General features: G+C 32.0%; 1 protein-coding gene across 2 annotated transcripts in view; it reads left to right on the top strand.

The window, feature by feature from the left end:
- The first annotated feature begins 2,547 nt into the window (after positions 1-2,547).
- The window catches only part of LOC133188372 (uncharacterized), an 84,929-nt gene continuing 60,283 nt past the window's right edge, over positions 2,548-27,193 (top strand). For both annotated transcript variants that reach the window (XM_061323762.1, XM_061323761.1), the window contains exons 1-3: positions 2,548-2,717; positions 10,170-10,291; positions 20,666-20,921. In XM_061323762.1, coding sequence (XP_061179746.1) covers positions 2,619-2,717; positions 10,170-10,291; positions 20,666-20,897 — 453 coding nt within the window. In that variant the 5' untranslated portion in view covers positions 2,548-2,618 and the 3' untranslated portion in view covers positions 20,898-20,921. The remainder of the gene's footprint in view (positions 2,718-10,169; positions 10,292-20,665; positions 20,922-27,193) is intronic.

Below are 27,193 nucleotides of genomic sequence, written 5' to 3'. Positions count from 1 at the left end.
TCATTGTAATGCCTATAGAAACTTATGATTAAAAATCTTGATATTTAATCCTCCTGAATAAGTAGACTCTATGCATTTGTTAGAATTTTAAAGATAATTCATACTTTCTCACATACGTATTTAGAAAAAAAAAACCCGTACTTTTTAAATTATGGCTGCTCACGTGGAGTATTTTACTTTTTGCACTTTAAACACTACTAATATGTTTACAAAGAGCAACAAACCTTCTGCTATATATACCTTGATCAATAAAGATTAGTGATTTTTGAATGAATCATGCACGTTTTCTGCATGTTTCTCGTGCATATAAGATTCTAGCACGCTCGCTTTGGGACCTAGAAATGTACACGATTTGCACGCCTTGCGATATACCTGAGATATTAAATTACACGGTTTGCACAAGAAAGAAAAATGAATGAAAGTCACATGTTTCGGCTTTTTCAGACGAGAGTCAACACATGATAAATCTATTTGACTGTTTATTCATTTTAAGTACAGTGTAATATGTATTCCAAAGAGATGTTGACGGGGAAAAGTAAAAGTGTACAAGATAAATTAACCTACGGTTTTTGGTCAAATCCATCCAAAAAAAAAAAAAAAAAAACAATTTAGTGTTTAGTTCAGAAAGACACAGGTTTCTAAATAGTTCCTCTCTAGCATGTTGATACTTATTACAAACAAAGAAGAAATGATATGGGTCTTCTGGTGTACCACATGAACAATCAGGACTCTCAATAATGTTTCTTTTATAAAGATCATAATTTAAAATACAGTTGTGTCGTAGTTTAGTATGTATGATATTAAGTCGTCTGTTACCATAACAGAAATAAGGAGGGGGTTTTCTGGTTTTTTATGTATTTTGTTTTTGAAACTACTAAAAGTTGAGCTGTTTCTTGTGGTAATTCTTAAACTATTCCATTGGTTTACTGTATCAGGAACAAAAGATTTCTTAAATATTTCAAGTCTGCATCTAGGAATAGTGTAGTCATCTCGATTACGTGTTTTGTAATTTGTTTCAACACTCCTTATTGAGGGAAAAATACTTTTTAAATAATCAGGTACCAAACTGTGATGTACTTTAAAGTTAACATAGTATTTAGTTTTCCTACTTTACGCCTCTCTGCGAAAGGTTCCCATCCTGTTTCTAAATATAATGCATCTCTTGAAGCTATAATGGGTAACCCTGTAATTATTCTCGCAGCATAAAGCTGCACCTTTTCTAATTTTTCAACATCTTGTAGAGAACATCCATCCCAAACTACAGAACAATATTCAAGCAGTTGTTTAATAAAAGTTATGTACATTTTAGATAGTGTGTTTCTACCAATATTGTATTTTAGCTTTTTTAGGAGGCCTAATCTTTGGTAAGCCTGTTTAACTATATTGTCTATATGTTCAGACGAATTGAGATTTTGGCTCAATCGTAGTCCTAGATGTTTATGAGAGGTTATGTATTCTAATTTACATCGTTGAAATTGTAGTTTAGGAAAATAATAATTAGATCTTAATGTAAAGAATAATGCTTTTGAATTTCATAAGCCATTTGGAGGACCACCTATATATCAAGAATTTCTAAATCGTGATTCAAGATATATTCAATAGTTGCAACATTATATGAGGAACATTGCAACGAGTTGTCATCTGCAAACAATCTACATAATGAAGTCTGATGATGCTTGATTTTATTTCAACTAAACAAATCGTACAATCTTTAAATCAGACAAAAGTTAACGAATAAAAAGTAATACACAATTTATCAACCTTATACTTATGATATTTTGAAATATTTACTTAGTTACATCGTAAATAATTTGAAATATAATGTACCTCTTGGGGGATTTTTCAGAGCCCTTTCTCTTTTATGACAAAATTAGAATAAGGGAGAATATTTTCAAGCTTCAAACATCATTCAAATCAAATATATGTAGTTTGGATGCTATTATGAAAAAGGGGGCATGCACATATATCAATTAAATAGCCATAATTGTGCATTTGTTCCTCGCCAACACTATAACATACTTAAGACCAACCGAAAGGGTTTAAATAAACACTAAATAATAAAACTTTAGTTAATATTACTTGAAGATGTTTGTCTGATTTACATTCTGCTTGGCAGCCTCAGTTTATATCGGGTGATACGTACATGTGCACTAGAGTTCTACATTTACCGAATGTAATATTTCAACTATTATATTATTTGCAATTATTCAACAACATCTACCTCTTTTGAACTAATATTTCTTAAAAGCTTGATTATAATGAAAGGAATATTTAACTAGAGGTAGTGTTGATCTGAAAGAATGATAGTAATTTTATTTACAAGGATTTTTTTTATTAGATGTCTTAATTAATTTGAATTAAAACTCTGCAGCTTCCACACTTCTAACTTTTATAATGCAACTGTTCCATCCACCAGAAAAATAACGTATTATAATTAAAATACATTTGATATTTCACACATTTGGGAAAAAATTGTACACTATACAGTTAAACTTGTTACAAGTTGTAGCTATTGAAAAACGGGGAAAAAACATCTCTGTTTATCATCTTTATATCGGGATCGATGTTTCGTAAATTGATTCAAAAGTGTTGAAGTGAAAGTAGGCACATGTGACGCAATGGCTTCCTTCGATGTTGAGGATATTTTTGATCAGGATGTTCCAGAAGTTGGCATAGGTTCAAAAGATGTAGAAAAACAGAAGGCAAATCTTCAAAAGGTAAGTCGGTTTATTGCCAATTTATTTGAAACAGGGGCTCGTCACGATCTACTTGTCTTCTCTATCCTTTGAACATCCATACTCCACTAACAATTTTTTAGGTTACATTCTTCTTCCTCCCTTTGTGGAGTGTACTCAAATTGAGTGTCAATACTCCAGTACTCAGGTTTGGCCTTTGTGAAAACACGGTTCACAGCATGATTTAATTTTTAAAATGTGATTCTGGAAGACTAAGAATTTGTAAAATAATCATTAACAGTCACTTTATTCTAGTCAATTGCTTCTAGTCAATTTGCAGCTAAATTAAGCAACTGCTTTTAGTGAAAGAAGACATAAAAGAACTTTGAATTTGTTCCTTCAATTAGAATGAATCATATAGCAAAAAATAACTGTCTCATGTAGGGCTGTCTTGGTTCCAAAATTTTTCGGGTTGAATCTGAAAATTTTCGGTACAGTTATGTTTTTTACTGTTCGGTTTTTTACATAGATCTATTTTAAACCTTCTTTTGATGAATCTTTATTTGTTATGTTAAATTCTGTTATGTTAAATTCACCTCGGAAACAAGTCTTAACCTAGATAGAACGTTCTATTGTTAAAATGATATTGTCCTACGGACTCGGATTAATGATAGAATTCATTCTGTGTATTGGCAGTGTAGCAAAATAAACACGGGCGATAACTCAAACTCTGTGCATTTTCTGTGAACAATCCAGAGAGTTCCGAATGTCAGCATGGCGTGTAAATTTGAAGCAAGGTAAAAACGTTGTGAAAATGAGTTGGAATTTTCATATTTATATGGATTATTTTTAAGGTTAAAAGGCATATACAATCTCAAAAGGGGTTGTTGTGATTAATTTGATAGTCATTTTCAATGCAACTCCTTTTGTTTTCTTCAAAAATCATTTTGGAGTGGATTCGCTCAGATTTGCTACATTGCAAGTATATGGGACGTATTCTAACTGTGGTGAAAGCTTGTCCTGAGATACAGTTCGATTATTCTAGTCTTAACCATGTACTTAAAGTCTGGACATCAGTGTTTAGGACTACTAGGCCAACTATTAGCTACAACCTAATTACTCTTGCTCGTTTTGATAATTATTATCATTTTACTGACAGCGTGACAGTTTGCTTGATGGGGCGTGCTAAAATTTTGTGTGCTGATGATCATTTTACTCATCGATTGGATGTTTGATTTCAGTGGAATCAATAATACTTTGCATATGAAACACAGAATTGACCCAGCAATACCATTGACAATATGACCAATCGTATTGAATGATTGTTCACTAGTATGCAGTAAACAACAATTACATGTGTTACAAGGTTTACTTCCTATAATGATGATATCGATAACTATATAATACAAATTAAATTTTCTTATACATATTTAAAACTCCATCAGGTCAAGTCGCAAAAAATATGACACATCCTTTTTTGTGGACAGAAAACGGACTTTGACTGACCACGTGTTGCTGCTGACTACAAATGCCGTACTGGTAAACAATCATTCAGTGTGATTGGCCAGTATTATCAGGGTATTGTTTTATTCTGAGTTTCATATGCAAATAAGTATTGATTTCATTGAAATCAAACATCCAATCAATGCGTAAAATAATAATCAGCATACAAAATATTAGCACGGCGCCCCATCAAGCAAACTGTCACATTGTTAGTAAAACGATAATATTTATCTAATCCTTTTGTGACAACTTGTGTTTTGTCGTGGAATGTAGTAAATTTCAGCTGTCATGTTTATTTATCACTGTTATTGTCATACATATTTCTTTGCATTTCGATGCCATTTTTTTGTTAAACATGTTAAAACCAGACCCAAACTAAACATCTTCACTAACCAAGGGTTTCTGATCCGCTACTCTCCTCACAAACCCTTGGCATATGGTGCTGTCAAAAGACGGGAATGTTTATGTCACGTGATCTTGAATCTTACCACATATGCACAGATTGCGTCATCAATAGAAGTAAGGCCAAAGTTTTTATTTTTTTTGGTTTACGATTTTCTGTCTCCAAAAAATGCATTGGGTGGTCGAAAAATAAAAATAAAAATAATTTAGGATTCAACAGTTTCATTTTAAAATACCAGCAATGTTTATTTTAATAAAAATAATACACATCAATAGTACTTTTAAGTTTTACTGTCTAGATCACATAACTCTTTTTATTTAATTTTGATTCATTTCTAACTTTAGACTGAATGTCATTTACATTTACATATAGTTCCAATTTTTGTTTGTCAATCAGTGCTTGGTTCATGATGTTCAACTTCTTTTTGTGCTCTTCAGTGATATGTGATGTGTTATAAACCTTGGTATCCCCACAAACTAAAAATAAGGATCCAAATTTAAGTTAAATTTAGATTGAAGAAAAATACAATTTAATTGTTTAACAATATCAAATGTTACAGTAATTGACATTGAAATAAAGGTTATAATAATTTGATCATGCAGCTATCAAATTTAATGTTCAACCTGCGGCACAATAGCCTAATAATTTCTCCATCAAGTCCTTCTTTAAATTTTTGTTATGTACCTGCACAGTAGGCAATGCTCATTATTTACTTAGTAATTCAAAGGGCTTTGATCTCAATTGAGTGCGAATTTTGCAAAGATTTGTATATTGAATTTACTTCTATATAAAAATAATAAATGTTTTATACACATTTGAATTTATCCAGTGAAATACCGGTCAGCGTTACTTCAACTAAGATGTATCTCTCAACACTAAATTGGCCTAACTATTATCAATGGATTTATCAGCCTATTTTGGGAAACACCATTTTTGGGGAATTGGGAATAAAATATGATCCATCTTCATCATACAAGATCAATTATGAATAAAATACTAATAAAAGTAAATTGGACTTCAATGAGTGTAAAGCATTTATACAACTTAGGGTAGTACATGTGTGTATGAGATTTCAATTTAGGTCATATAGTATCTGCTTCTGGAGATTATAAACCTCCTGCAAAAAATTATACCAAGTACACATTTTCTAAAAGTCCTCTTTTAATATGTATTAATGCATTGAAAATATATTTTTCTATCTGAAATAATACCTAAAGTCCTTACCATTCACTCGCAGGTCAATTGAGTAGGTGGAAATAACTTAATAAATCTATATAATTACACAATATCATCTTTTTTTTTAGAAAAACGGAGGAAATTCGGATTAAAAGTTGGCGATGTTTTTACAGTGTTTTTAAACAGGTGTTATGACTGTAGCTTTGCTAGTTAAATAGATGAAAATTACAGACAGTCTGACAATTTTACTTTGTGTTTTTTCAAGATAATTAAAAATAAAAGCATTGTTCACCAATTGGCAAAAAATACTGCCAAATTGGGAAAAACTGAACTCATTTTCAATTGGAAATGGGGCCGAATTTCGGCCCCTGAGAAGGCACTGATAAATCCTTGTTATCTATATGTGTAACCGTGTCTGCTAGGTCGATCAGGGTTGGGCATAAACTCTCCAATATTACGGTATGAATTTAGCCAATTGAGACATTTGCAATTGGAGAAAGGGATCATGCATCCAATAATTTATTCACTTTTTCATGCAGAAAAAGTTCTTTAAGTGTGTGTCATTGCTTTCAGTGAGGAATTACCTTGTTACATGACAGAACCGCCATTTTTAGTTTGCACGTGTGTTTATTTACGGTCACCTAAATGTTTGTAAAGGTCTCATATATTTATAAGCGCTTATTCGACTAAGATGCATTCTAAAATTTAAAACCCACCAGTTCAGCTGAGAAAAATCCGGAAAAATATGCAGGGTTCGACAATAACGGTGGACCGGCGGCCCGAGTCCACCAAAAAATTGGATGGTCCACCAAATGTTCTGGACTAGGTGGACCTTCGGTCCATTTAAAATTTAAACACCATATTGAAAAATACACAGTAAAATTCCGTTTTTTCTATAAATCGATATCCGTAAATCAAACAATTAATTCATCTATACTTGTATTTAACAATAAATAAATGGTTAAATTTGTTTTAGCTAAATATTTAGCTGAATATATATTTTACATATTGATGACTACATTAACAATAACATTGAGACGCAAGAACATTCAACACGGACCTTGAAAAAGAAGCCAGTAAAAATCGTGCCAAATTTGTTTACTTAATGCACAGAAAGGTGTGAAAATGTACACTGGGTAACAGGAAATCACTCCATGCCTGAATGCACACTGATGGCCAGGTTTAGAGATGATTAGAATTGATTGACAGCTGCATTTATGCATTGTTTATTTTTTTTTAGATCTTCAAACAGGCATGATTTGTATTTCATGAACACGTTATCTGCAGTTTCTTTTTTTCTGCTATACATTAAATCACAAAAAAGAATCTAGCCATAGATACATGAAAAATTCACGTCTTGTTTATATGTACAACTTAATTATTTGGATTTTAAATTTTATCTACCGTTGGAAGCAAAATAAATGCTGGTTTTTACCATTGTAAATAAATGATACCGTATTGAAATAACATTTTTTTTTTTTAAGATATAAATTGTATTCTGTTTTTAAATATTGAAAATATATTAAAGAGTATTGCTGAAAAACTTCTGACTTATTGATTTGTTTCAGTTGACTGGTTAAACTAATGCTTTATTAGTCTGACTGCACTGGGTACATAAGTTAGTTTCAAGCCTTGTTTAATGAATTCAAACATTTATGAAGGTCCGCCAAAATTTGAGAAGGTCCACCAATAATTTTTGACAAGTGGACCTGTGGTCCACCAAGGTAAAAAAGTTAGTTGCGAACCCTGATATGTCGGAAAAAGACATTGTTTTTATTTTCATGATTGGTGAAAATTAGGGTCGGCGGAATCGTAAACCAAATAAAAAAACTTTGGCCTAAAAGCAAATTTAAACATTAAAGTTTTTAGAGAATGATTAGCAAATTTAAACATTAAAGTTTTTAGAGAATGATTAACAAGAAGGTATCGAGCAATGTTTGCTTTTTATTTAGGATGCATATCTACATCTGTAATATAGATTCCAGGGGCCCGTTTTACAAAAGAACTTACGACTAAGACCAAAAACTTCAGTTGATTGTAAAATTATGCAGAATTAATGATTTTGTTTAAAATTGCTAGCGTAAAAGTATCTTTCTATATACCTTTTAAAAAGATTAAAACTATTTCCTATTTCATGTAAATAGGAAAGTTATTAGCAGAATTAAATTTTGGTCTTAGTCGTAAGTTCTTTTGTAAAACGGGCCCCAGGTCACGTTATTTGCACTTCAACTTAAGATTGGATCACACCATAACTATTTATAGAATGACATGTTATCTTACGGATCATTGTTCAGTTTGTGTTTTTCATTCCCAAGACTAAAGAGTCAAGATATATCCCGAACGCAGATATCGTCATTTACAAAAAACAATTGCTGATTGGGCGGTCTATATCAATCAACTCCAATCACAACTCGAGAAAAAAATCCCAACTTTTGACAGCACCATAGGCCAAGGAATTATGAGGAGAGTAGCAGATTAGAAACCCTTGGCTAGGGAAGATGCAAACTAAAATCCAGATAATGGAACCGAAACCCAACCAAACCAGGACAACTTGGTCCATGGTTTTTGGTCATTTTGGGGAACAGTGACAGCCCTAGTCCCGTGACAAAATTATACAATACCTATCATATCATGAGGGAGGTGTATCATTTCACCACTAAAAAGGCTGGACTTGGTGGGAAAAAACAAATAAAGCATCAGGATTAGCTGGTTAGGCTGATGGAAGTGGAAGTTAGCATGTGGCCTTTTAATTAAGAAATACAGAGAAAAGGAAAGAAAAAGCCCCTGAATCTGGAAGACCAATGAAAATATTAGACAAATATATTGTATGAATTAACTAGTGCTAATTGTAACGGGAACCGTTACAGATGTTCCCCAAACGGCTCCCCAAATCCCTTATGATGCCCCATTTTCTACAAGCTTAAATAAATTAGAGAATACTTTTGTAATATAGATGGACACTTTATTTTTAAGGGTATTTCATTGGAAAACTACTCCGATATAGCCATATGGGTATTAGCCAATCAAATTTCAGCGCATGTGCTTGCACATGTTTTCTACATTTTTCACTTTAATTTTCTTATAGTGTCTCACAATACATACAGTTGTGTTAAATATTAAAGAATTTCATTGAAAAATAAGAGAGATGTAACCCTTTAAGTATTAGCCAATCAGAATTCAGCATACGCACATGCAGGTCCTTGCATTCAATTTTGATAGTATTATAATGTAGGAGCTCTATGTGCCTATCCATGTCATAAATTTCATCCTGTTTTGTTGAAAACCAAGGGAGTTATAGACATTTAAAGTTTCAACCAATCAGATTGCAGCACACCTGCATGCGCGTGTTTTCAAGAAATTTCCTATATAACATGTTGTAGCACCTTATAATATATACTTATATTCTAAATTTCAAAGTATTTTGTCAAAAAACAAGGAAATTATTGAGATTTTTGTATCAGCCAATCAGAGAAGAGCGCACGTGCATGCGCGTGAGTTCACGCTAATTTGACCATGTTATCTTGTCTAGACTACTAATGTATCTTTATATCTTGAGTTTCAAAGCAATTCATCAAGAAATATCAAAGTTACGGCTTCATCAAGTATATCAGTCATTTCACTCATTGCACGCGCGCGCACGTGCATGCATGTGCGCGCAAAATGACCTTCGTTCCGAACACCTACACAACATGCCTATTAACCCTAAAAAGGTTTCATGTCAATCGGATGAGTGGTTCTATGAGAACACTCGCGGACAAAAAAGTACCGGAGAAGAAAGTAGAAAAAAAGAATGATAATAATAATAATAATAATAATAATAAGAAACAGAGTAAAAACAATATGTTCCCAAACTTCGTTTGGGGAACATAATTACCAGTATTTAGACAGCACAAGCAATGCAAGCTCAAAAAGGTTGGGCAAAATTTATTTGCCACTCTCTGTGGAATATTTTAAATGTAATTCTGAAAATTGATTCTTTGCAAATCTTCTCAATTCAGAATACCATTGCAAAGCATACTATAGATGAGACTTTGTACAGGGACACAAGTAGATTAATCTCCTTGTACAACCTCTTTCATAATTTATCCACTTTAGTGTGATTTCCGGACAGTGTGTTCCTGCTAGCTTTGAAAACCAAGGATTGTTTTAACCCTTTGAAATAGTAATGTAAACATACTTTTTTCCATGGGGTCTAAATTTTATGGAATAACACAAAAATTTCTGTTCATTTGAAAATTTTGAAAGCTAATTGTGTATGAATTTTTTGGGAGTCACTTTAACACAAAAAATTGGGGGAGGGGTGTATTTTTATGCTTTTTCTTCCTGACCATTGTCCTGAGGAACCCTAAAAGAAAGTTGAAAAGGTTGCATGCAAACAGTATACAATTTGTAAACTTTGTTTCATTGTACAGGATGGTTTTCGTGCAGGCCTCTCCGAGGGACAGGAGGGGGAACTTCAGACAGGGTTTAACCAGGCCTTCTCCAGGTCTACCATCCTACTACAGAAAATATCTACTGTCAGGGGACAGATTTGGTAAGTCTACATGTTCTTCAGACAGGGTTAACCAAGCCTTAATTTTCCTGAACCACTGTTCTAGCTATTATAGGGGGTGTCTACTGTATGGGGACAAATTCGGTAAGTAGCACCGTACATGTACTTCAGACAGGATTTAACCAGACCTCTTCCTGAACTACTGTCCTAGGGGTGGGTGTCTGTACTGTGTCATTTTGTTTTGCATGCATATTCTATCACTATTATAAAAACGTACCTCTTAATTACCTGAATAAAACTTAATTCTGGATTGAAGTATGCTGTAGCAATGCAAATACTGTGGAATTATTTTAATTCTTGAGAGTCATTGTTCATGGGCTTGTTCATGGGACGTAATTTTGTGGGTTACTGGTTTATATAGTAGATTCAATGAACCAATATGTTTACAAAATAAACATTTGTATGGATCGATGTAAATTCATGGGTATTAAAGGGTGATCCATGAAATCCATGAAATCCATGAACATTGGTCCCCCACAAACAATGATGATTCCAAAGTAAAAGGGAACACAGTACATTAGAAAATTTACACAAAATTGATCAGAAATTACATCTTAATTACTCTCTTTTATATTTTTTATTTTGGATGGATTTAAGTGACAGTTAAGACTCTATAAATGCAGTCAATTAGGGGCATGCGGACTCAACCATTAATAACCAAATTATTATTTTCCAAAGTTGTACAAATTGAAAATACAAACAGCATGTATGACCATGCATGGTACATATATTGTAACTGCGAGTAAGTTGACATTGTAATTGAAATGCAGTTTTAAGTCAAAGTGCATAAAAAAATTGTTTTGTTCAGAAGGTTTGAAAGGTTGTTTTGAAATGATATCAATTGTTTTGCCAAGGTCACAGTGAATAGAGTTAAAATTATAGTTTTAAAAATCATTAAATCTAAGAAATTAATGGGGAGGGTGGGGGTATTGACATGAGAAAACTAAAGGTTCTTGGAAAATAATTTAACAGATTACTGAGAAACTTCCCAATTAAGCTCTGCAGTTCAATATTAAAAGAAAATGACTATTATATACAGTAACCCCCCAACCCCAGCCCCCAATATGTAGTCTTTAAAATAATATAAAACACCTGCAGCATGTTGATATGTTATTCTATGATCATACAAGTCACACCTAATATTGTCCATGATTATTAACCCTGGAGGTCAACACCAGTCATTATAATAGCGTTCTTAGTAATTATGTAGTCCAATAAAACCATGTATCAACATCATTTAAACATGCTATAATTGTACGCTAATTAGTCTTTAAGCAATTAATGGCTTTTTCCCATTTCACCAAAGCTGTGAAACTCAAATTCCCATTTTGCCTCAGTGCATTTTCAGATAGTACAGTGAAACCCATATTATAAACATAGCAATGCTGATTACTAATTACGTACTTATGCAGTATTTGGTTCCTGACATGGTGTAGATTCAATTTTGTTCATAAATTCCTATTTTTACATCAGTGCATTTTTAGATTAAGTACTGTGAAACTTGTGTAAACATGTGTAAACATAGAAATGCTATATGACTATATAATTATCTGGTACTTTAAAAGTATTTGCTTTTACATTTTCTCATATATTTGACACTTTAATTTACAGAAAGTTATTTAGTTATGATCATAATGGAAGATTACATTCAGCTGATACTTCCAAATATTAAGGGCATTGAATTTTCATTATAATAAAGTTCTTTTTTTTATAAAAGTTAAAAGATGATTTTTGCTTTAAAAAAATTAATAGTTTTTTGGGAATAATTGGAACAAATATTTTACTATCAATTAAAATTTGAATTTGTACATGTATTTACTGTATACACTACAGGTACATGAGGTATATAGGGTTTATTTCGCTAATGTTATTTTCACCCTTTCAAACTTGAAAACATTATTTTTGCCATTTCAAATTTGCCCAATAAAAGTTATAATTAAAAAAGACAAGGCTGTTTTCTTTGAATTTGCCTGCATGTTTCAGTATCTCCCACTTTAGACATTAGGGCGAAAATAAAACAATCGAGTGTGAAAATTTCACTGTATACAGTAACCGAATACTTAAATTTGCAATTTAATGAAAACTGTTTTTAGATAAGATTGATTCAATCAACAATCATAAAATTTTGTAAGCAATAATATTTTAATATGCCAGTGGAATTTGTGAATTTCACATTATGACATTTCCCATTATGATCAAATATGGACTTTGTAGTACATTTATTCTCATGTTGCAATCTGCACTGACAAAGTCGTCAATTTCCATCTAATTACAAATTAATATCATTTTTATAGTGATATTCATGACAATTTTGATTTAATTAGACAATATTATTAACAAATTTATTATCTTTACTGCAGTACTTTTTAGCTCACCTGATCAAGCCAAAGGCTCAAGTGAGAGCTTTTCTGATCAAAATTTGTCCATTGTTTGTCATTGTCATCATTTGTCTTTGTTTTCATAAACTTCCATATTTTCATCTTCTAATCAAGAATCACTGGTCCAATTTCAACCAAACTTGGCACAGAGTATCCTTGGGTAAAGGTGATTCAAATTTATTCAAATGAATTAAGGGTCACAACTCCTTCCAGGGGAGATGACTAAGAGGAGAAAAAATTGGGAGGGTACGTCATTTAAAAATCCTCTTCTCAAGAACCACTGAGTCAGAAAAGATGAAACTTATATGAAAGCTTCCTGACATACTGTAATTAGTTTAAGTTTGTTCAAGTCATCCCCCAACTCCCAAGTAGGGCGGGTCCACAATGGGCCATCAAAGTTTTACATGGGAATATATAAGAAAATTTTAAAAAATCATCCCAAGAGCAACAAAGCCGTGATTAGTCATATTTACGTGGATCGAAGCATTCTCAGGGTGAGGCCATAATGGCTATCAAAGTTTTACATCGTGGGACATACATGTAGGAAAAATCTTTAAAAATCTGCTCAAGAACAGCGAAGTCATGATTAGTTTTATTTATGTTGAAGCATCCTCATGAGGTACATGTTTTGTTCAAAACATGACCATTGGGGGCACATTGGGTCCATATTGTAAAGGGTGATCAAAGGTTTTACAAAGAATATATATATTGTATAGGAAAAATCTTTTAAAATCTAATATCTTCTCAAGAACAGCAAAGCCATGATTTTAGTCAGTGATTTTTAGCTCACCTGAGCCGAAGGCTCATTTGAGCTTTCCTGATCAAAATTTGTCCGTTGTCTGTTGTCATTGTAATAAAATTTTCAATTTCATCTTCTCAAGAACCATTATGGGCCAATTTCAACCAAATTTGCCACAAAGTATCCTTGGGTAAAGGGGATGCAAGTTTGTTCAAATGAAGGGCCATGCCTTTTTCCAAGGTGAGATAATTATGAATTCGTGAAAAAATTAATGGCATCATCAGGGTTCTCCATCATTTGAAATTGAGTGTGTTGCAGACTTTACGCGAAGCATTAATATTTGCGGTATTTTTGCAATCAAATTCGCCACTATTTATTATAATTACACAAGAATACATGCACAAACACAACTTTTTTGACCCTCTAATTCGTTACACAAATGGTATGATCATACATATTAATGAAAAATAAATTAATGGAAGTTAGAATGTCTCCAATTATATATAATAATGTACATACTATAACTCAAACCACCTCCCCCCTCCCCCCCCCCCCCCCCCATCCACATTTAAAAAAAAATAAGTACGATTTAAAGAAAAATATTTACCATTTTTAAAAGTAAATTTGCCCTTATTTTTGATTAAGTTGATCAAATTACTGGTAAGTTTTTGAATTTAGAAAGGAACTTTAGATTGTTAGTAAAATGCTTTTAGGGGGTGCCTTTAAATTCTTCAACAATACATGTACATCAATTAAATGATTACGATATGATGTTTGACTCACAGTGCCAACATAGCCTCTAAGAGACGTGGTTCTGAAGTAAAGGCATATATATTTAATTAATTTTTATATATTTAAATAATATTTAAAAAATGCAACTAGCAATTATACAGTTACATGGAAATGTAACAACAAATGATTTGTCTTAAATGTTCCTTCATGCGTAAAGTCCAGCGAGGGTCTAGGAGATAATTGATAATGCAATGTGAAGCAAGACAATGTGCCCTAATTCAGAGATAATTAAATGCTCTGCATTAAAAATTGAAAGATGGTAGATTTGTTTGATTAATGTTTCAGTTAGAGAAAATTTATGTTTTGATTTTCTGATTATCACGGATCTTACTGTGTCGCAAAATTTTTTTACTGTGTCGCACGCATAAAATTTGCATTGTTACTATGTTGGGGGAAATTTTACTGTGTTGGGGCCGACACAGTAAAACAGCTCATGGAAAACCCAGCATCATTTAAAAATCTTTTAAAGAATCATTTTGCTTGAAAATATGAAACTTATATGGAAGCATCCTCAGGTAGTGTAGATGCAAGTTTGATCGAATCATGACCCCCATGGGTAGGGTGGTGCCACAATGGGCTATAAAAGTTTTACATAGGAATACATAGGAAATTTTTTAAAAAAAATCTTCTGCTCAAGAATATCAAAGCCATGATTGGTCATATTTATATGGAAGCATCCTCAGGTAGACTAGTGTAGATGCAAGTTTGTTCAAATCATGATCCCCCAGGAGAATAGAGGGGCCATAACAAGGGATCATAGTTACACAAAGGAATACAAAGGATATATCAATAAAATTTTCTTCTTAAGAACAGCAAAGCCATTATTTTTCATATTAATTCAAAAGCATCTCTATGAAGTATAGATTCAAGTTAGTTCAACCCCCCCCCCCCCCCTTCCCCAAATCACTTTTATATTTAAACTTTTCAAGAATGAACTGAATTCTGCTTTTTCCTAGCCAGAGTGCTCAGGTGAGCGATGTGGCCACAGGGACCCTTGTTTATAAGGGTGTATTTGGGGCTGGCCCTATGCATTTTCAATTAAAAATATGCATGTATTTTCCCAAAATGTAGTGGAAGTTTTTCCAAAGAAAAACTTAATAAAATATTTGATCAAATTCTGTTTGTTGCATGATTTTCAGTAAGTTCAAGCTGGTTTTGTTGATAAACCATGTTGGATTAATTCCTTCAATGTGAAAACTTAAGTTTACTCATACCACTTAATGTTCTTGATATTAATAATTAGATAATTCATACTAAGAATTTTAGCCTTAATATCTGTTATAAACAGTATAGTGCAAAGACAACACAATTTTTTTTTTTTTTTTTTGATATTGCTTCTCATGCCAATGGTACTTCTTGAAAATATCCAAATTAGCGGAATTGACGTGCACTGAAATTCCTAATTCAGAGGGCCCCATGCAGTCCCCGGTCCCAAAATACAAAATAACACTGTTAGTCATATTTTACAGCATGTATGTGAAACTCAACGGGATCAAGATTAAACTTTGAGATATCTGAGGATTTGACATACATGTAATGAAAGTAAAAAATATAAAGAGGAAGTGGTTAGGATTGCCAACTCACTTTGACTTATCCCTGGTATTTGAGATATCATGATCTGTGGTCAAGATACATGTAATGAAGTTCCACTGTATGTGGAAGCATCCCCAGGTAGTATAAATGCAAGTTTGTTCAAATCAGGTCCCTCAAGTGTAGGTAGGGGCCATAAGTTTGATAATGATATATAAGTTTTATATTGGAATATATAGAAAAAAAATCTGGTGATGAACAGCACAAGGGCAATTTATACCTCAGCTGAGTGTTGTGGTCCATGTGTTGGCCTCTTGTTCAACTCAATTTAAGGCTTTCTCACAATGTGTAGGCATAATGGAAAAACCATATCAATTAGGTAGTCATAGATATTATAAAACTTCATTAATTAATTTGTATTAACATGAAACTAAAATTGTTAATTTTATCATGCATCAGTTATGTTAATGATGTAACTTGCATAATAGCTAATAAGCTGTTGAAATTTTAGGGCAATATGAATACTGCATGCTTACAAAACACATGTATATAGGGCATAAATTCTGAACAAGGATAAATCTTCATGATGTTGATGAACTTTTTGGTCTATTAATAACATGTTACAGGTGAAATGATTTAAAGTTAGCCACAAGGGGGAAATGTAGGACAGAATTTAAATGATTACCGGTACTAGATATTTTTTTTAAAAGAAGCACGTGGCTGTACATGCAAATGAAATATGATAATGTCTTAAAAATAGAGCATGTTGTATAACTTGTAATTATAGTTCTATACAATAAGAAAAAAAAATTGTTTGTTATATCAGACATTATCTCTAAACATGTTAAATAAATCTGTATTTTTACATTAAATTCTGCAGCCATAAAGTGAAAAATCTTATGTTAAAAAGCAAAACAAAAATTTGCACGTATACATTCCATTGTATTAGGAACACATATTGAGCCTTAAAATATTATTTAGCTACATGTCTTCATATTGATATAATGATATTAATTTTAATTTTCTGCGATTAAATTTTCAATAATTGTGATTTAATCACATAAGTCCTGGTCTAGTTCCTTGATTTTATCATTGAGAAGCAATATCTATACAGTATACATAAAATATTCTCCGTTGTACATGTACATATGTATTCGTAACTTCAAACTCTATTTGTATGATAAAAAAAGTTGTAAGAAGGTTTTATTAAAAGAATTAAAGAAAAATAAAAAACCTTGGAGTTAACTGACAACAAATTAATTAGATTTTAAAGAAGATTTAATTAGTAGGTGCTAATTTTTTTTTTTTATCATACACTGTACTCTCTTGAACAGAGAGAGATAACTCTTAGACTAATTAAACTTGATATAAAATCACTAGAACTAGATAAACCAGAAATATGATCACAGGGCATGATTGTCATACCCATGCAGTAATACATTTGTATTGTAAAATGAAAAGAAATATGTCCTAATCTTTCTTTAATCTAAGGTAATAGTAAATTACAATGAAAGAAGGAATTCTTTTTTTTCTTTTTTATGCCCCCGGATCGAAAGATCCCAGGGGTATATTGTTTTTGTCCTGTCTGTTTGTCTGTTTGTCTGTCTGTCTGTTGTCAACTTTAACCTAGCCCATAACTATTGCGCTGTCAAGGGTAAGGCTTTAATATTTGACATGAGTTTTCATTATGACAAGACCTTTCCATTGGTACAGAAATTTTTGATCATGTGACCTCAACTGTGACCTTTGACCTACATTTGAAAAACTTTAACATTGGCCATAACTATTGCATTGTAGTCTACGTCTCACTCCAGAATTGTGTTACCATCGGGGGCATAGTGTTTCACAAACACATCTTGTTATGTTCCCGGATCGAAAGATCCCGGGGGTATATTGTTATACCCCCCGCAAACGAAGTTTAGGGGGGTATATTGGAATCAGCTTGTCCATCTGTCTGTCCGTCTGTCTGTCTGTCCGTCTGTCTGTAGACGAGATTTTGTCCAGGCCATTTCTTGGAAACTGTTGCAAGGATTTGTCTGAAAATTTGTACACTTATTCTTCGCCATATGAAGGTGTGCACCTGGTATTTTCATCATGATTGGATAATTTTTTTGCATTTTACAGGTGTTTTTTTTATTTTTATTATGTGGTTTTGTCCGGATCTGTTCCCAGAGACTATTGCATAGATTTGTATGAAAATTTGTACACTTATTATTTACCATATGAAGATGTCCACCTGGTATTTTCAACATTATTTGATAATTTGTCAGCATTTTACAGGTGTTTTTTTTTTTTTCATTTTTATTGACTTAGTCATTTCAGATTCATGTCTAAGGTTTGAGACATAGAATCTAGAACATCTGTACAAAAATGTGAACTACAGCTTAAAACTACTCATTAGAACTAAAAAAAATCACAAAGTATTAAAATCAGTTTTTACATGACACAGCAGATAGTGTAAATCCATTTGTCCCTTTGGAGTAATGAGTGGACATGCATCCAGTTAAAGATTAATTAATGAGTTCAGTGTGGGAAGCTGTTAGGGCATCTCTGATCAAGCAAGTCTTATCTATATCTCCTGGGAATGGGGCAGAAAGAAATAAAGATCTCTGTTGTCTAAGTCTCTTAATTGTAATTTATGTCTGTCAAAATACATAGTTACTGGAACCAACCTTTTATTAGTAAAATGAGTTTGATATAAAGGTATTAAGATCAATTTGATTTTGTATAATTAATTTTTTTTTTTTTTTTTCAACAATCAATTTGCAGAGTGTCATGTCTCACAAAGATGACAGATAGTTGCAAACTATTTTTTCAATGTATTTAAAAAATACTGTAATTACTAGCATTGATGTTTTATTAGGATGCACCTTAGTTTCATTCATTAAAAAAAATATAATGAGTAAATAAATTTTCACTCTAAATGTTTAAGCAAATTGTGAACACCTCTCACATCTAGAAAACATTAGTGATTTGGTACCTTCTCTGAAAAACCCAGCGGGGGGTATTTGTCCCTTTTGGACAGTTCTAGTTTTTGTCCTGTCTGTCTGTTTGTCCTTTTTTTGATATTCAGAACTGTTATTTTTATTACAGTTGTTACCTATTGTAGCATATGGTACATATGTACATGTTACATGTAAGGGCTGGGTATCGGTTGGGAATTTCATATTGCAATATATTGCGATATTTTGAACTGTATTGCAATATGTATTGCAATATTTTAATAACAGTTAATAAAATGCTCTTTTCTTATTTTGTTAACCTCCATTTATAAGCAGAGTGTCTAAAACTTTTACAGATATGTTGTAACAAAAAAAGTTCTAGTTGATTTCACTACAGTTTAGCAATGATATGCAACTATACAACAGAAACCTCTACAGACATTTTAAATTTCATATTTTACTTTATACATCTTAAGCCCATTCATTTTGCCGGTATGTCGGTACTGGAAAAACATATCGCAATACATTTTTTGTTAACGCATCGCAAAATACCGGAATATCGATATTATTGCGCAGCCCTAGTACATATACATGGTGTTGATTCAGGGTGACATATACATGTAGTAGCTACCAGGTATACTTGTCCATCTTAAATAGCTATGTCTCATGTGGGAAATTAATATGTATATGATCGCAAAGAGAATATATATATCCCAATATGAACCTGATTGCAGTAATTGTTTATGAAATTATAAATTAACTAAGAGAACTAGAAGATTCAGTCAGAGACTGTAGACTAACTCTACTGATTTGTACTTATGATAAGAAAGAGTAAAGCTGAGCACCTGAACTTGAAACTTAGTAGCAGTGGCAACATCAGTAAATAAGAATTATGATCCTTGATTTAGTTTACTTCCGTACCAAGTTGTATGAAATTGAGACAAACAACATAGGAGGAGTAATGTTTTAAATGAATTCCAACATTATACTATTTCTAGTAAACATTGTAGTTATAGTGTTCACCTTAATCAAATTAACCCAATAACCAGAACTTATAATGTACATGTGTCATAGAAAAGTCTACTTGATGTGTACCAAGCCACATATTGAAATCAGACTTACACTGGATGAAGAATAATATTTGAAAGAATTTCACAGAAATTTCTTTTTTAATAACCATAGCAACACCATTCATGGAAATCATAAAACAAATGTACAGAATTATGTATCTTAGTGTAGTCTACTTGTGTGCTAACTTATACTGAAATCAGAACAAAACTGTAGAAGAAGTAGGATTTGAAAGAATTTTACAGAAATTTCTATGTTTAGTAACCATGGCAACACAGGTCATGAAAATAAACAAATTAAATATAGAATTATTTATCTTAGTATAGTTTACTTGTGTACCAATTCCTTTTGAAAATGGAATAAAACTTTAAGAGGAGTACATTTTTAAAGAATTATTTACTGACCCACAGAGAGACAGACAAACAGATGGACAATGGACACCTTACTAATGCATATTAAGCTCTTCTAGTGTCTGACCAGTAGATGAGGTAAAACTGGAGTTAAAAGTGAAAAGAAAATTCAAGCTCAGAAAGTTATGACAGAGTTGAATTAACTCTCACATTTATAAACCAGTGTAGGAAGTTTTGAGAATAAGTTTCTTTGAAACACTAAATGAGGTATACAGTGAGTCATTAGGTCCTATCTGCTCTGTATGTGAGCCCAGGGTAGTGTGTGAAGATGATAGCCACTATTTAGTTCTACGTAGAGGTATGATCTTTAGCAGTATGCTAGCTTAGCCATACTAAGAAGTTCAGTGCCTTCAGTAGACCTAGGCCTAGATACATGTATTTAGCCTAGAAGCTAGGTTAGCTGCTACCACCTTAGATATCTAGCCTAGCAGTTCGGTTAGCTGCTACCATCTTGAATACACCCCAGCCCTCTCAGTACTTTCATTTTTATTTCACAGTGCTTATCTCTCTTTGAACCACATCTACAGTGCTGACCAAAAGAGGCTCACTGATGATACTCAGAAAAAATTGGAAGACCTGCTACAGAATGTTCAGACTTTTGAGCATACCTGTTTGAATGCATCAGAGACAGTTCTGGAGGATGGAGAATTTAGGGAATGGGAGAGAGAGGTGGAGCAGAAAGTCCAGGAATTTAGTTCTCAACTTTGTCAAATTACTCAACGGAAATGATGATGGGCCACCTGAACGAGCAAGGTAAATATTTAATCCTCTGTGTGTTGTTTTGCACATAAGGCTTTGAGGAAAGTGAATAAACAGGGACTTAAAGGTTTATTGACACCCCCCCCCCCCCTCGCAAATAAGAGCTATACACATGTATCTCTCACTGGAATAAATGACTATTGTTATTCCTTTATAAGATTGTCAAGTAAAATAGCCATTTCTGACAAATTTTGACCTACAAAGTACATGTATACTGATATTGAGCAGATTTTAATTATAAATTAGATTTCTTTTAATTTTAATTTTAATCATTACTATTGAAACAAATTTTATATGAGTGAACAGAGAGGTGATAAACCTTAAACTATTCTCTTAACGTTTTTTTTACTTAATTACTTGAAGTTCCAATAGTGTTTACTGGTTTTATTGTATATACATGTATGTTAACTTCACAACTTTTTAAAAGCAATTATCTTTTCATTTGTACACATGGTAAATGTTAGTAGCAACTTTTTCTAGAGGAAGGTCAAGGGAAAAATATAATTTGGATTAAGGTTTGTGAATGTACAAATCAAAATACGAATGAATTAAGGATGGCAATTTGTAACCGGTTAACCAGTTACTCGTTTGCAACGATGGTAATCAGTCAGAAAACTTGTAATTAGTTATTCGAAAAAAATAAAATTTGTGTAAATTTCGTATTAGTTTACGTTTAAAACGAAGATTTATTTTACCTGAGAGATATATATGTACATGTACCAATATATTTACACAGAAATCAAGGCTTTCAATGATTTTTATGTGAAGAGGTGAATTTATCAATTTGAAGAGGCTGTTTTAGAATTTTTTCTATTTTGCTAATTATGAAATTTGAAGCGGCGAATTGACTGAATTTTGATCTTTGAAATGGTGAAAAATCGCCTCCTGCCTCCCCTTATTGAAAACCATGCAGAAGAATTATTTCAAGTCGGCATTGATTAAAGAAATGCACATTTAGGATTTTTTCCCTGTCAGGTTTACATATAAGATTTCCAGTGGATTTGTGTTCAAAAGTAAATAATTAAACAATGAAAAAAGATATGTCTTTTAATCGTTTTGCTGCATATGAAGAAAAAAGTGCTTAAAGTGCAATTTTTTTTTTTTTGAGATATCGAAAATAAAGCAATTAATTTTCAGTTACAAAAAATTATGACAATTTTTCGAACCCCCTCCCCTTTTCATAAAATCTTTGAAGCAGTTGACTTTATTTTGGTCTCCTTTATCATGTTTATAAAGTTCAGTAAAACTGTTTCCTTGCAAGCTAATGCTCTATTGAAAACTGAAAAAAAAATCATCGATGTACACAGAGTCAGGGCCATTAATGTACACACAAAAACGACTCTCACTCTAACAAATGAGCAGTTTAAATTTTGTAGAATTATGTAATTCGAATTTCCACAGTATCTCGTAATTGAGAGAACAAAAGTCTCTTTAAGAAGTCAAAATCAAATTAATGAAACAGAATGCAAAGAAAGATAATCCAGATCTAATATCTTTACATAGTATTATATGACTTTTGCATGTGAGAGGAAAGATAACCTCGCACTAGTTAAATGCATGGAAATCCATTTTTCCTACTGCGCGTGAAAGATTTTTTTCAGATATTTGAAAAAGCCAACACAGATATATATGTGCATGTACCAATTTATTTACACAGAATCAGGACTTTCAATGATTTTTATGTGAAGAGGTGAATTTATCAATTTGAAGAGGCTGTTTTAGAATTTTTTTTTTATTTTGCTAATTATGAAATTTGAAGAAGTGAATTGACTGAATTTTGATTATTGAAATGTTGAAAAATCGCCTCCTGCCCCCCCTTATTGAAAACCATGCAGAAGATTTTTTTCAAGTCGGCATCGATCAAAGAAATGCACATTTAGGATTTTTTTCCCTGTCAGGTTTACATATAAGATTTCCAGTGGATTTGTGTTCAAAAATAAATAATTAAACAATGAAAAAAGATATGTCTTTTAATTGTTGTGCTGCATATGAAGTAAAATGTGCTTAAAGTGTTTTTTATTATTTTTTTTTTAATTATTTTTTTTTTTTTTTTTTTTTTTTTTTGAGAAATCGAGAATAAAGCAAATAATTTTCAGTTACAAAAGAAAGTATGATAATTTTAGAAATTTAGAACCCCCTCCCCCTTTCATAAAATCTTTGAAGCAGCTGAACCCCCCCCTTTTTTTTTTTGGTCTCCCTAATAAAATTCAATAAAACTGTTTCCTCGCAAGCTAATGCTCTACTGAAAACTTTGAAAAAAAATAATCGATGTACACACAGTCAGGCCATTAATGTACACACGAAAACAGCTCTCACTCTAACAAACGTGCAGTTTAAATTTTGTAGAATTATGTAATTCGAATTTCCACAGTATCTCGTATTTGAGAGAACAAAAGTCTTTTTAAGAAGTCAGAATCAAATTAATGAAACAGAATGCCAAGAAAGATAATCCAGTTCTAATATCTTTACATAGTATTATATGACTTTTGCTTGTGAGAGGAAAGATAACCTCGCACTAAATGCATGGAAATCCATTTCTCCTACTGAAAGATTTTTTTTTCAGAAATTAAAAAAAAATCAACGAATGTTGACTTTATTTGTAATTTTAAAAAAAATCATATCATTCTGAAGATTCTTAAATGACACGATTATGTTAATATTTTTGGAAGCTAACCAATTGGGGTGCAGGAGTACTTCTGTTGAATATCAGTTTTACAATCAAGGTATTCTTATCATTTGACGTATACTCCAAACACAGATATCTAAAAAGTTATGAGTTAACCAACTCAGCGTTTATTAGTGTCAAAAGAATTTAAAGAATAAGGTATATCGTGTTTGTACATCAATGACATTACAGGAATTTAAATGCATTGAACGACTTTTTTTCTGTTGCTTGAATCGATCGCTGCTATCAATACACATTGATTAGTTTGTATTAGACATGAGGATTTAGCATATGGCAGTTTTGGGGTTGAAATTTGGATAAATGAATTGCGTATCTATAACTGTAAGTGATTTTTTGGTATCTCCGTGATTTAAGCTCTATTGTTACAACATCTGTATGTATTTTAAAAATTTTCAAGCTGTGGGATATTTTGAAGTACCCGAACTTCTGTTTAGATTTCTAGGCAGTTCTTTCACGTAAAACCGATGTTTAATATTCTTTATTCGATATTGAGATTTTGCCGTGTCAGGACTCATAGCTTATGAACCTTACGGCAAGAAAATAGTTTTTGTAATGCATGCAGTATTAGTGTTTAGTAATTAACCGAATTATTGAATTATTTACTGGTCTTTAGATTTCAGTGTTTGCTTTTTGCAAAATTGATTTCAAAACGACTCCCTGTTTAATTTTCAATTGTATGGTTGGTTGCCTTGATGGTTTGATAGCTTTTAACTACGTCAAATTTATTGCTTATTGAGACACGTTAAAACGAAAGTATTGATAGAGGCCGCCCGAACTTCCTTGCATTGTTCATGAATATTCTGATCTTAAAATTACCAATTTGAAAGTTCGAACTTATTTTTGTATAATTTTATACATACAGTGGCTACAGTTCGTAGAGACACGTACACGTACATTTTTTTTCCAGAATTAAATATTTTACTTTTAATTTGATGTGAAAATGTTCGTTGATTGCCCTCCCCTTTCCCCCACACAGGCACCTATTGTCGAAGTATAGTGAATTTCTCCCATGAAATAGGATTTTCGTCTTTGATTTTTTTTGCTTGTCAAAGATTTACCAGGTATATAAGTTATCAATTATGTAATCTGTCTGTCCCCATTCAATAACGATACTACGTGCCTGTCATTAAATATAGCCTAGAAGATTCTTTTGAAGACAAGAAATCTTCGGAAGTTTCGAGATCTAGAATTTTCTTAATCATGTTAATAAGAACTCTTTGAGGCAATTAAATTGAAGAGCATTGAAAATCATTGGTATTGCTGTTTATCTCATCTCCCATACTCAATTATTTGACATAAATTCATTTTGAACGTAGGCGTTTCAAAATGAAAAATGAATTCTTTTTCATTCATTAGAACTTGGTCTTTTAAATATGTACTTGAGTTAAAAATTCCTTTTGGCATAGAGAAGTTAAAAAAAAAAAGACAAAAATTGCTATGGCGAAATGGATTGATTTTAAGATGTATGTACGTGTAGTTGGGATTTGACTCTTGACTTTACATGTTAGTCATAATTTCTGTTTCTGAAACAAGGTCAAAGGATTTTTGATCTCGATATCCCAACCCTACTATACAGATAGGTAATTCACCATGTACCTCAGATACTTGTCTGAAAAAGAGTTTAACATGTGATATTTATTCTAATGAAGTTTTCATTATCAGTTCACATGCTATTTTTTTTATTAATATTTCGATGTAAGTTTTGACAGTTTTTAGCTCACCTGAGCCCAAGGCTCAAGTGAATCTTTCTGATCGAACTTTGTCCGTTGTCTGTCGTTGTCATTGTAAACGTTTTACATTCTTGTAACACTTTGCATATTCATTTTCTCTTCAGAACCGCTGGGACAATTTGAACCAAATTTGGTTAAGGAGGATTCAAATTTGTTCTATTGAAAGGCCACAATTTCCTTCAAGGAAAGGTAATTAAGACTTGGTGAAAATGAAAGCTTGATAAGTAATATTGATATGGAAGAATCTTCAAGTAGTATACATTCAAGTTTTTTCAAATCATGACCCCCCGAGTAGGATGGGCCATAATAGGCGCTTGAAGTTTTACACAGGAATATGTAGGAGAGTTAACAGTCTTTAATAATCTTCTTTTCAAGAACAGTAAAGGTATGAAGAGTCATATTGATATTATGGAAGCATCCTAAGGTAGTGTAGATTCAAGTTTGTTCAAATCTTGATCCTCCGGGATAGGGTTGGGCCATAAAAGGTGCTCATATTTTTACCTATAAAAATATAAGGGGAAAAATCTTTATCTTTAAAAATCATCTTCTCAAGAATAGCAAAGGCATCATGATGATAAATCATATTAATTAGAAAGCATCCTCAGGTAGAGTAGAATAAGATCATGACCCCTGGAGGTATGGTGAGGCCACAGTGGAAGATCAGAATTTTATATACGAAATATAAGAATCAATCTTTAAAAATATTTTTTTTTTCAAGAACAAAGGCATGATGAGTCACATCCTCAGGTTCATGTAGTGTAGATTCTCTTTTTTTTCAAATCATGACGGGGAGGGGGGGGGGGGGGTACGTGATCAAAGTTTTACAAAGAAATAATTCAATTTTTTTTTCAATTCAATTTATTGACATCACCATGTTGGTATACATTCAAAATAAAAAATCAAATGACAGACAACAGATATAAAGAAAAAGATATTATAACAATTAATGGCAATAGCATGCAAGACAATTTTACACAATTCTTTATAGTCTCTAGGTTTGTTTTCTCTGCATAAAGCATTTATCTTAATAGTTATATAAACGTTTTGTAGTATTATGATCATGGGTTAACAATTTCTTTCATGAGATCAGTACCGCAGTATAATTTATCATCAAAAATATATCACATTATTGAAATCGAAGATTGTCATTCACAGGACAGTAAAGTACAAATTTTTTTTTTTTTTTTTTTTTTTTTTTTTTTTTTTTTTTTTTTTGATTTTCAACAAAAAATTTATAAGCATAGCATAAACGTTTTTCCTTAGGGATTATTGGTATACAATATCTACCTGTTTCAATTAATAGTGAATGTGCACTAATTCTTAATTTTGTTAGCTGGGATCTTTCATGCTTTTTCAAGGGAAACTTTAAGTAATCCTTCAATTTATAATCAGTACAATTTAAGATTTTATTATAGAAATAAAGTTTTCCCGAGTTAGAAGATGAGATTTTGCTCAATTGTACATCTAGTATATCTTTGAGAATATGATTTTGAGTTTTGTTTTTTTTTTTTTTCAAATGGAAAACATTTTGAGAATTTACAGGTAATATCTAATTTATAGGCTGTGATCCATATTTTAGATCCATATGTTATAATTGGTACACTCATTGAATGGTATAGTTTAAGTACAACTTGAACTGAAAGATGGTATACTTGATTTCAGTGTATAATATGCCCTTTTAAGCACGTTCTGAAAGTTGTTCAGAAGTAAACTTCAGTTTTCCGCTTGATGTAAACATCCTAAATATCCTAAAACATCCTGAAGTCCTAAATATTTATATTGATCTGTTATAGGTACAATATTTTGCGTATAATAGAAACCATATATATCTTTCACTGATGCTTTTCTAC

Source organism: Saccostrea echinata, unplaced genomic scaffold (assembly GCF_033153115.1).
Source record: "Saccostrea echinata isolate AGI-Se365-2 ecotype Australia unplaced genomic scaffold, CSIRO_AGI_Sech_v1 ptg000016l, whole genome shotgun sequence".
Taxonomy (NCBI): Eukaryota; Metazoa; Mollusca; class Bivalvia; order Ostreida; family Ostreidae; genus Saccostrea; species Saccostrea echinata.
This window is presented reverse-complemented; position numbering and strand designations above follow the sequence as displayed.